General features: G+C 46.4%; 1 protein-coding gene across 1 annotated transcript in view; it reads right to left on the bottom strand.

The window, feature by feature from the left end:
• Nucleotides 1-1,216: 1,216 nt before the first annotated feature.
• The window catches only part of CFAP77 (cilia and flagella associated protein 77), a 55,816-nt gene continuing 45,885 nt past the window's right edge, over nt 1,217-11,147 (bottom strand). The window contains exons 5-6 of the mRNA XM_070758490.1: nt 9,911-10,012; nt 1,217-1,495 (exon numbers count right to left, since the gene is read on the bottom strand). Coding sequence (XP_070614591.1) covers nt 1,370-1,495; nt 9,911-10,012 — 228 coding nt within the window. The 3' untranslated portion in view covers nt 1,217-1,369. The remainder of the gene's footprint in view (nt 1,496-9,910; nt 10,013-11,147) is intronic.

Raw genomic sequence — 11,147 nt, 5'->3', positions numbered from 1 at the left:
GGGGCCTCTCTAGGAATCTCCTGGGAGGAAACAGGGCCGGAAAAGGTGGGGAGAAGCCTCCGTGGGGCCTCTCTAGGAATCTCCTGGGAGGAAACAGGGCCGGAAAAGGTGGGGAGAAGCCTCCGTGGGGCCTCTCTAGGAATCTCCTGGGAGGAAACAGGGCCGGAAAAGGTGGAGAGAAGCCTCCGTGGGGCCTCTCTAGGAATCTCCTGGGAGGAAACAGGGCCGGAAAAGGTGGGGAGAAGCCTCTGTGGGGCCTCTCTAGGAATCTCCTGGGAGGAAACAGGGCCGGAAAAGGTGGAGAGAAGCCTCTGTGGGGCCTCTCTAGGAATCTCCTGGGAGGAAACAGGGATGGAAAAGGTGGGGAGAAGCCTCCATGGGGCCTCTCTAGGAATCTCCTGGGAGGAAACAGGGCCGGAAAAGGTGGAGAGAAGCCTCCATGGGGTCTCTCTAGGAATCTCCTGGGAGGAAACAGGACCGGAAAAGGTGGAGAGAAGCCTCCATGGGGTCTCTCTAGGAATCTCCTGGGAGGAAACAAGGCCGGAAAAGGTGGGGAGAAGCCTCCATGGGGCCTCTCTAGGAATCTCCTGGGAGGAAACAGGGCCGGAAAAGGCGGGGAGAAGCCTCCGTGGGGCCTCTCTAGGAATCTCCTGGGAGGAAACAGGGCCGGAAAAGGTGGAGAGAAGCCTCCATGGGGTCTCTCTAGGAATCTCCTGGGAGGAAACAGGGCTGGAAAAGGTGGGGAGAAGCCTCCATGGGGCCTCTCTAGGAATCTCCTGGGAGGAAACAAGGCCGGAAAAGGTGGGGAGAAGCCTCCGTGTGGCCTCTCCAGTAATCTCCTGGGTGGAAACAGGGCCGGAAAAGGTGGGGAGAAGCCTCCGTGGGGCCTCTCCAGGAATCTCCTGGGAGGAAACAGGGCCTCCACCCTCCTTGTGGTTTCCCCAATCACACACATTATTTGCTTTTTCTTTGATTCCTATGGGGAAAATGGCTTTTTCTTACAAACCTTTCTACTTAAGAACCTGGTCACGGAACAAATTATGTTCATAAGTAGAGGTGCCATTGTGTATATATTCCGTGCAGGTAGACTACTATTTGAAAGAGAAACCTCTGTTTACCGTAGTCTCAAAAATAGTCACCCCTTGCGCGCTCCGAGCCATCTGAGAAAGAATTCAGATTAACATTAACGGTTGGCATTAAAGACCCAATAAGCACGTCAGGTTAAAAATAAGTTTAATCATCAGGCGAAGAAACCAATTTCCAGTCCCAAAAATAGAAACCTAGCCAATTAAGTCTTCTGGGTTTATTTTGTTTTATTTTCGTGGGTCGGCCTTCTCCCGCTCTTCCTTTCTTCCCTCTAGGTCGGTCTTTAACCGGCTGTGTTATAAAGGCCCTGAGCCAGGGGCCCGATCCTCACAGGAGCTTCTGCATGGAAGACCTCGAGCGCCTTCTTGTACGAAGCCTGATCAGGGAAGGTTGAGAGGTGTGCGTCAACCTAGAGAAGATGAGAGGGGGGGGGGGGAGAGAGAGAGAGACCAAACGTCTTTTTGGATCCAGAAAGATGAGAGGTGTTACCTTCACTAGAATCACCAATAGGTTTAGAAATGTTTTGTGTTCCTGTAATATGCCACTGAGGCTATATAGACTATTCAAGGTGGCAATCATATTGAGTACTCCTTCTTCCTCCTATTTTCCCCACAATGTTCTGTCGAGCTCTCTGGTAAAATCCTCCCAAAAATGCACAGATACAATTTCAGACACACACACGTTTGAAAATTCAAAACAATGTTCTTTATACCGAAAATGCAAATAAACAGAGCACTCTTTTGGTATAGCCAAGAGCACTCGTCTCCAAACAAAGTGGTAATTTGTACAAGTCCCTTATCAGTTCTGATATACTTAGCTTGCAGCTGTGAGGCAATTCACAGTCCTTCTTCTTTCACAAAGTGAAACACACTTTGCTCTGGTTTAGTTTCAAAGCGGGGGGAAATCAGCACACAAAGATCAAAGTCAGCAAGGCAGTCACGAAACACAACAATCAGATAATCCTCCACAATGGCCAAACCCACAGGCTGCTCTTTATAGCAGCCTCACTAATGACCACAGCCCCACCCAACCACAGGTGGCCTCATTTTCTTTGATAATAATCTCTCAGTTGTTGCTGCCTATGCATCGCACTCCGCATGCGTGGCTGTATCATTAACTCTTGTTCTGAATCCAAGGAGGAGCTAGATAATTGATCTCCTTCTGAGCTGTCTGCCCCACTCTCCTCCTCCCTGTCACTCATGTCTTCTTGGTCAGAGGAGCCTTCATCAGCAGATTCCACCGGGGGCAAAACAGGCCTGCAGCATGTGGATGTCTCCCCCACATCCACAGTCCTTGGGGCAGGAGCTGGGCCAGAGCTAACCACAACACACAACAACAACTTTTGAGGTGGGTTGGGCCGAGGGGGATTTGGGGCTGTCCCAAAATCACCCAACGGACTTTTATGCCTAGGGGGGAACTAGAACTCACCGTCTCCTGGTGATTGGCCCAAAGTCACCCAGTTGACTTTCGTGCCTGAGATGGGACTAGAACTCAAGCTTCCCGCTACACAATAGTAATACCAACTTCCTTCGCAAACATTCCCCGCAAGAGCTACGGGCCTTGTAACCTTGCTTCCTGGATAACCCTCATAGATGGACTTTGTTTGACTTCTCAATCTTAGGAGCCAACTCAACTCGCCCATCCGCCTTCTATGCTTAACCCCAAAGATGCTTTTTCCAAAAGGAAACTGCATATTGTTTCTCTTTGAAGAACTGAAGAACCTTCTTGGATGAGGAGAGAAACATGTTTTGGGGAAAAAACCACCACCATCGCTTTGACCTGGATGACTGCGACTCTCCATAAACATCTTCTGAGCTTTGATGGAGGATAAAGAACATGGATTCCAGCTGCTGAAGACTCTAGATCTAGAAGATCAGAAGGAGTTAAGAAGGCATCTCGCCATTTCTTCTCTTTCGATCCCGCTTTCTGGTGCAACAACATCTCCGAGGACTTTCCCCATCCTTTGGGAATGGTTGATTAAGTCTTCTACGCTCGGTCCAACCTCAATCCCCCTCATCCTGCTCTTCCCAAGAAGGGCTTTAATGAACCGTTCAGGCTACCGAAAGGTAATTTCTTGATTGGCAGACCAAATCTCCAGCCACAGAGATAATTGCGGACACGCAGGTATTAAGTCCTCAGATCTCATTAACGCAGATCAGTTGGCGTTTTCCGAATTGGACATCTAAATCCATAATTAGGCTCCTGTTTAAGTAGGCTTGTTTTATTTGGGGGGGTGGGGGGGAGGGAGGAGGAGGAGGACAAAGTGGGGGCAGGATCTCCCCTGGCTCCTGCTGAACCGAGCAGCCACAGTGTTGTTATACACAAGCGCTGTTGATGGTTTGGGGTGTGCTTGAGAACAAGGCCTCGGCTGCTCCCCTCCTGTTTTTGAATCCTTTATCGCAAGGGTCCTTGGTCCTATCTGAGCTTGGTTGTTCTCTTGTGGACATCTCATTGCCCAACTAGCTAACATTATCACTGCCAGGGGTGGGAGGTTTCCAAGGAGAGGAGAGAGAGAGGGATGAGGACTGTGAGGTCCTTGATATGAGGGTTATCTAGAAAGTAAGGGTCAGGCCGAAAGCCGTCACGTGGAGTTAGAGGCTTTGGCCTGCCACAGTAGCCACAGTATTAGGGGAATTGGGAGGGGTAGTTGAATGAGAGGGAAAGGTACTAGTCACAACAAATTCCTTTCTTAGAGCGCAAGGTCATCTTTTGTTCTGCATCAACTGAAGTAAAGAGGAAGTCGATGGAATCCCTTTACTCGGATTGGTCTTCGTGATGAACTTGTGGGGGTGGGGATGTGGGATGAACCTTAACCTGGGTGGGGCACTAGAAGGAAGTTAGTATCGGAATGCCAGTAGCGTGACCAACCTGACTCTGATAATAAATCGAACCTTATATGAGAGAATTGGACTGGAATCTGATTTATTTCTCAGATGCCATTTGGGGCCCTGACAACAAGGTTACAAGGCACGTAGCTCTCGCGGTGAATGTTTGCAGGGCAGTTGGTATTGCTATCGTGTAGCGGGAAGCCAGCGGAAGAGAACAAGCAGTGCCGGTGGTCAGTAGATCATCGACTGGGATTCTGGCGAAGGTTAGAGATGAGTGCCTTCATTCCGTTTCTCTCCAAGTGCAGTGCTCACTGTCATGCGCTACCTGAATGCTAAGGGCATGAGCGCTGCTGCGATGGGCCCCCAAGATGCTTCCTGAAGCACACAAAATTGTCAGAGTCACTGCCACCCGATAATTCCTTGACCATTTCAAGATTGAAGGTGAGGCTTTTCTCAACTGTATAGTGACAGGAGATGAAACTTGGGCTTATCACCCTACTCATGAGAGCAAACTTCAATCAATGCGGTGGCGCCAGACCTGTTCTCCTTCAGCCCCAAAATTCAAAACTCTACGATTGGTGAGAAAAATCTTGGGCACCCCTCGCGCACAAATCTTGGGCACCCATAGCAGCAGCATTCATGTCCTTAGCGTTCAGGTAGGGTATTACAACACTTGTGAACTTCAGGAAGCACCGGTTGATCACAAACCAGGGAAGGAGGCAAAATCCCGGATCAAGATGGACTGTCTTTTTGTTTGATCATGGTTTCTGGAATTCCATGATGGCTACAAATTCTGGGAACATCGTCAGAAGACTGGGTAGACTCCCACCAAACCAGACGTTTGCAACCTTTAACCAGTCAGAGGACCGTTTGGACCCATTTCCCACACAAAAGAAAACACCGGGAGCCACAAAACTCTTCCACGAAAGTAGCATATATAGTTGAATTAAAGGTTCTGTTTTCTTCTGCAAATCCATAAGAAAAGAAGGACTAGGGTTGAAATGATAGCAATCTTCCAATATCTCAGGGGCTTCTATAGAGAAGAAAGGGTTCAACCTATTCTCCAAAGCTCGTGAACATCCTCAGAAGGCTGGGTAGACTCCCACCAAACCAGGCGTTCGCCACCTTTAAACACTCAGAGAACCGTTTGGACCCATTTCCCACACAAAAGAAAACACCGGGAGCCACAAAACTCTTCCACGAAAGTAGCATATATAGTTGAATTAAAGGTTCTGTTTTCTTCTGAAACTTTTTGTTTCTTGGATTTATCCATGGTAGGTCTACTGGGGGTCGAAAAGCTTGATAAATTGTGCATCGGTGGGTGTTGCACATCGGGCGTTGTTATACGCCTATTTTGAGCGACAGGGAGCCGCCGCAGAGGACTGAACGAGCCCCATGCGGCTCCAGAGCCACAGGTTGCCGACTCCCGCACCAAACTTTTCAAGAGTGTGATGTCAGCAGCTCGAGGCTCTCTGCGAGTCTTTTCCAACCGCAGTCCCTTGTCCATAGTGCGTCTCCATTTGGCACTTTGCACAGCCCGGAGGGGACGTTTAAACACAGCGAAGCTAAGATTTCAGGGGCTGAAATCGCAACGCCTTTCTTGCAAACTCCCCGACATGGTGCACAACCGCCGGGCGTACAAGTTTCCAGCTTTCCTCGCCGATTCGCCCATCTTTGCAGACCGACCCTTATTTTCCCCCCCCCTGTCTTCGCAACCCATCACCCGTCTTCGGTCTCATCAACGCTTGGCAGGGAAATAACGAGAGATGCTAAATCTTTTATAAGGTCAACACACAAGCAGCTGTCAAACAAGAAAAGAACTTAGCGGAGTAGACAAGCTTCCTCATGAAAGGGGGTGGTGGGAAGTGCGGAAGAGGGGAAAGGAAAGGAAAGGAAGGAAGGAAAGGGAAAAAAAGAGGGGAAACCCCCCCCCCCCATTTCTCTTGCTCATTAAGCCCAAAGGCCTGGGCCTGGCCCGGAGACGCCAAGCTGTCTCCGTTTTGTGTCAGTAATTTGCGGTGTCAGAGGAAGAGGGGGAGGAAGAGGAATTAGGCAGTGCCGAAGGGGGCAAGCGGGCGTCGGGGGAGTCATTAACGCACCAGGAACGGCCTCGGCGCCTAATTGGAACCGCTGGGCATTATCAACGGAGGATTCGCCTCCGCTCCCTGACAGCTTTCAGGCCCTAAAAATGATAGTCCACTTGTCAATGTAAAAGACCATTAAAAACAAACCGTTTTTGATTTAATTGGCGGGACGGGAGGGGAGGAGGGGGGGTGCCCAGGTGAGATACCTCATCAGCTTGCGGGCTTCCCCTCTTTAATTTTCCATTTTCCCTCCGATGATGGTTTCTTTCCTTCCTTCCCTGCCCTCCCCTTCTCTTTATTTGCATTCTCTTTTTCTGTGCCCCCTCCACTCCTCAGCTTCCAATTCTCTTTCTTTTTTCCCCATAAACTGCCCGTGAGTGAAAATATCATCTCTGGATGTCCCAGACTGCTTTCAATAGGATTGTGTCAACCGAGAAACATAGAAACATAGAAGACTGACAGCAGAAAAAGACCTCCTGGTCCATCTAGTCTGCCCTTATACTATTTCCTGTATTTTATCTTAGGATGGATATATGTTTATCCCAGGCATGTTTACATTCAGTTACTGTGGATTGACCAACCACGTCTGCTGGGAGTTTGTTCCAAGCCTCTACTACTCTTTCAGTCAAATAATATTTTCTCATGTTGCTTTTGATCTTTCCCCCAACTAACTTCAGATTGTGTCCCCTTGTTCTTGTGTTCACTTTCCTATTAAAAACACTTCCCTCCTGGACCTTATTTAACCCTTTAACTTATTTAACCCTTTAACAATGTTTCGATCATGTCCCCCCTTTTCCTTCTGTCCTCCAGACTATACAGATTGAGTTAATTAAGGGTTAGGGTTTAGTTTCCACCCATTGCTTCTTGTTCTGCCCTCAGGTGCTTTGGAGAAGAGCTTGACTCCTTCTTCTTTGTGGCAACCCCTGAGATATTGGGAGACTGCTATCCTGTCCCCCTTGGTCTTTCTTTTAATTAAACTGGACATTTACCCAGTTCCTGCAACCGTTCTTTGTATGTTTTAGCCTCCAGTCCCCTAATCATCTTTGTTGCTCTTCTCTGCACTCTTTCTAGAGTCCCAACATTTCTTTTGCATCGTGGTGACCAAAACTGAATGCAGTATTCCAAGGGTGGCCTTACCAAGGCCTTACGTGGAACATCCTGGTTTATTTCCTTCAACCCAGAAGCCCGGGAGTAAACCAGTGACTTTGGTTACCTGCGGCTTTGCAAATCCACAAGAAAAGAAGGACTAGGATTGAAATGATAGCAATCTTCCAATATCTCAGGGGCTTCTACAGAGAAGAAAGGGGTCAACCTATTCTCCAAAGCTCGTGAAGGCAGGACGAGAAGCAATGAATGGAAACTAAACAAGGGCAGAAGCAACCTAGAAGCCGGAAGAAATTTCTTGACAGTGGAAACAATTCATCCACGGCAAAGCTTGCTCCCAGATGTTGTGGGTGCTACATGACTGTGGGGTTTTTAGAATAGAATAGAATGGAATAGGAATAATAAAGTAGAATAGAACAGAACAGAAGAGGAGTAGAGTAGAGTAGAATAGAATAGAATTATCTACGATTGACCTCTCCAGATTCCTAAGAGGTCAGTAAGGGGCGAGTACAAGTGCGCTAGAGTGCCTTCCGTCCCCTGTCCTATTGCTCTCCTATATCTCCTATACCTTTCTTCTATTCCTATATCTCTTCTTCTATTCTTTCATTGATGTGTTCTATTACTATATCTTCTTTTCTATTCTTTCTTAGATATATTTTACTATGAGTATCTCCTCTATAACCTTCATCATGTATTTTACTATGTGTATATAGATATATACCCACTAAAACCCTCATTGTGTATTGGACAAAAATAAATGAATGAATGAATGAATGAATGAATGAATGAATGAATGAATGAATGAATAAATAAATAAATAAATAAATAAATAAATAAATAAATAGGAATGGAATGGAATAGAAATAGGAATAGTAGAGTAGAATAGAACAGAACAGAACAGAATAGAATAGAATAGAATTCTTTATTGGCCAAGTGTGATTGGACACACAAGGAATTTGTCTTTGGTGCAGATGCTCTCAGTGTCCATAAAATAAAAGAAACATTGGTCATGAATAAGGGGTTGCCACACTTAATGATTGTCATAGGGTACAAATAAGCAATCAGGAAACAATCAATATTAATATAAATCCTAAGGATAGAAGCCTAATGTTTCTCTTTTACTAGTATCATGTGTATAAATATTATATCTTTGTATACCACCAATATGTACCTGACAAAACAACAACAACAACAACAACAACAATAATAATAATAATTTATTAGACTTGTATGCCGCCTCTCTCCGAAGACTCAAATAAAAATCAACAAGTTCAATCCTATGTGTGATAGGAACGATGATAAGACTAGTTGTAATAGTAAGTGCAGCCTTAGTGAATTTAAAGAAGAGACTAGACAACTCTTTGTCCAGAAGAGTATAGATTTCCTGCTGGAGCAGGGGGTTGGACTAGAAGACCTCCGGGGTCCCTTCCAACTCTGTTATTCTGTTAAAGATTCTGTTTTTTTAAAAGGAATCCAGAGGGAGCCATTAAGGAGTAATCTACTGTATCAAATTTTGAAATATAGTTCTGGGCTTCGCGATTTGATACTCCCAACGAGGCGAGTGGACAAACGTGAGCTCACTTGCCTGACAGTTTTTTGTTGTTGTTGTTAAAGACCAAACAACAACAGAATAACGGAAGAGTTGGAAGGGCCCTTAGAGGTCATCTAGTCCAGTGTTTCCCAACCTTGGGAACTTGAAGATATCTGGACTTCAACTCCCAGAATTCCCCAGCCAGCGAATGCTGGCTGGGGAATTCTGGGAGTTGAAGTCCAGATATCTTCAAGTTGCTAAGGTTGGGAAACACTGATCTAGTCTATACAGAAGACTCAAGCCGAACATTTCCGAAACATAATGTTCAAGAAAACATTTTGGGCCTTTAAATATGTTAAAGGGTTAAATAAGGTTCAGGAGGGAAGTGTTTTTAATAGGAAAGTGAACACAAGAACAAGGGGACACAATCTGAAGTTAGTTGGGGGAAAGATCAAAAGCAACGTGAGAAAATATGTTTTGACTGAAAGAGTAGTAGATGCTTGGAACAAACTTCCAGCAGACGTGGTTGGTCAATCCACTGGACCCAGCATGCCTGGGATAAACATAGATCCATCCTAAGATAAAATACAGGAAATCGTATAAGGGCAGACTAGATGGACCAGGAGGTCTTTTTCTGTTGTCAATCTTCTATGTTTTGCTTTTAAACAAATGCTTTTAAATTATATTGGAGTTTTTAAAGTCTGTTTTAAGTCTTTTTAACCATATTAATTGGATTCTAGATGTGTTGCTATCTTCTTTTGATACGTTGTGAGCTGCCCCGAGTTCTCGGAGAGGGACGGCATGCAAATCCAATAAATAAATAAAATAAATGTTTCTATGTTTCGATTCGACCCAGTTCAGACATACTGGTAGCGGAAGTCGCCAGTGGTTCAGAGAACCAGTAACGGCGGCAGCATGAGATTCTTCCCGCCAGAACATTGCACCAATGGCATGGGTTCAAATCACGCACTTCCGAACCAGCAGGGAAGTCGAGTCGATTTGACTGCTCATCTCAGGGTTCAAGTTAGGGACTGCAGTGATTTGCTACCCAATGAAGGTCACAAAGTCGGGCAGGGCTCGCCTAATATCTGCCTCGCTTAGCGATGGAATTTCTGTTCCGAGTCGTAGCCTTTGAAGTCAAGGCCGTGCCTGTTATTGGCAAGGGCCAGTGCCTTTCGGCCGTTTAAATCTGAATTTACTAAGGGAAGACCGCGAGACGGCTGCTGTGGTGGAGGCCGGCCATTCAGAAGCAGCCCTTCCTGGGTGTTCAAACCCACCTTTTGGAAGTGCGGGATGCGCCAAAGCTCCTCTTTTTTGATCGTCGGCTGGAACTTCCTCAGCAGACACGTCCGAGTCTCGTAGAATTTCCCCCGACGTTTCTGAAGCACATCAAACAAGCCTTAGAAAATCACCAAGGAGAATGTATCTCTCTCTCTCTCACACACACACACACACACATACAGGAGGAGGAGGAGGAGGAGGAGCAGGAGGAAGACTAGAACTATGGAGGAGGAAGAAGAGAAGGAGAAAGAAGAAGAGGAGGAGGAGGAAGTGGAGGAGGAGGGGAGGAGGAAGAGGAGAAGGAGAAAGAAGAAGAGGAGGAGGAAGTGGAGGAGGAGGGGAGGAGGAAGAGGGAGGAGGAGGAGGGGAGGAGGAAGAGAAGGAGAAAGAAGAAGAGGAGGAAGAGAAAGAAGAAGAGGAGGAGAAGGAGGAGACCATGAGCTCCTGGGGTGCTCTCTGAGCTTGGTTACTTTCTTTCAGACATTTAATTAACCAAACTAGGTAACATCATCAGTGCTAGTGGGGTTAAGCCCCAATGAAGACTCAGAAGCATTTGTCTATTTACAAGGAAATGTGCTGGAAAGGCAATGAAATCATAGGAATGTTAGTCCGACTGCCCCAAAGTCCACAGTTGGTAAAACAAGAGTCCAAAATAAAGTAATAAATTCAAGCCAATAGTTCTCACGTTGACAGGTACTCACAAATGCCTTCAAAAACCAGGATTTCAGGATTGCAGAAGGATTTAAGAGAGAGACTCTTCAGCGGCTAGTTCTCTCTCTCCATATAGGAACGTTGAACTTCTGCACCGAGGTTTCCCATCATCCTCCCCTTTTATACTACCAGTAATGACAAGCTGTGCATGGAAGTATTCAATGCCTGGATCTACGTTGCTGCAGATATTCTTGCCTCCCTTGTATTCTTCTTACCCTAGCATCTAATATTGGGTCCACAATATCTCCCTCCTTATCTGACTCAAACATTACCACAGCTGGAGGCTCTGCAGTCTCTGGAGGTTCCCCAGGCCCTCTTTCCCTCGCTGATTCCTCTCGAAAGCACACTGGCCTATGATACACAGATGGACCCAGTTCATTCTCCTCAAAGTCCATGATCAAAGGAGCTGGATGCGAGCCAACCACAACAGAAACATGGTGAGGACAGCGGACATTTCCAAAGCTGGAAACAGCAGCTTTTGCCTCCCATGCTGAAGCGTTTGGAAATTAAGAAATCTTATCT

Source organism: Erythrolamprus reginae, chromosome 8 (genome assembly GCF_031021105.1).
Source record: "Erythrolamprus reginae isolate rEryReg1 chromosome 8, rEryReg1.hap1, whole genome shotgun sequence".
In the NCBI taxonomy this organism is placed as follows: Eukaryota; Metazoa; Chordata; class Lepidosauria; order Squamata; family Dipsadidae; genus Erythrolamprus; species Erythrolamprus reginae.
This window is presented reverse-complemented; position numbering and strand designations above follow the sequence as displayed.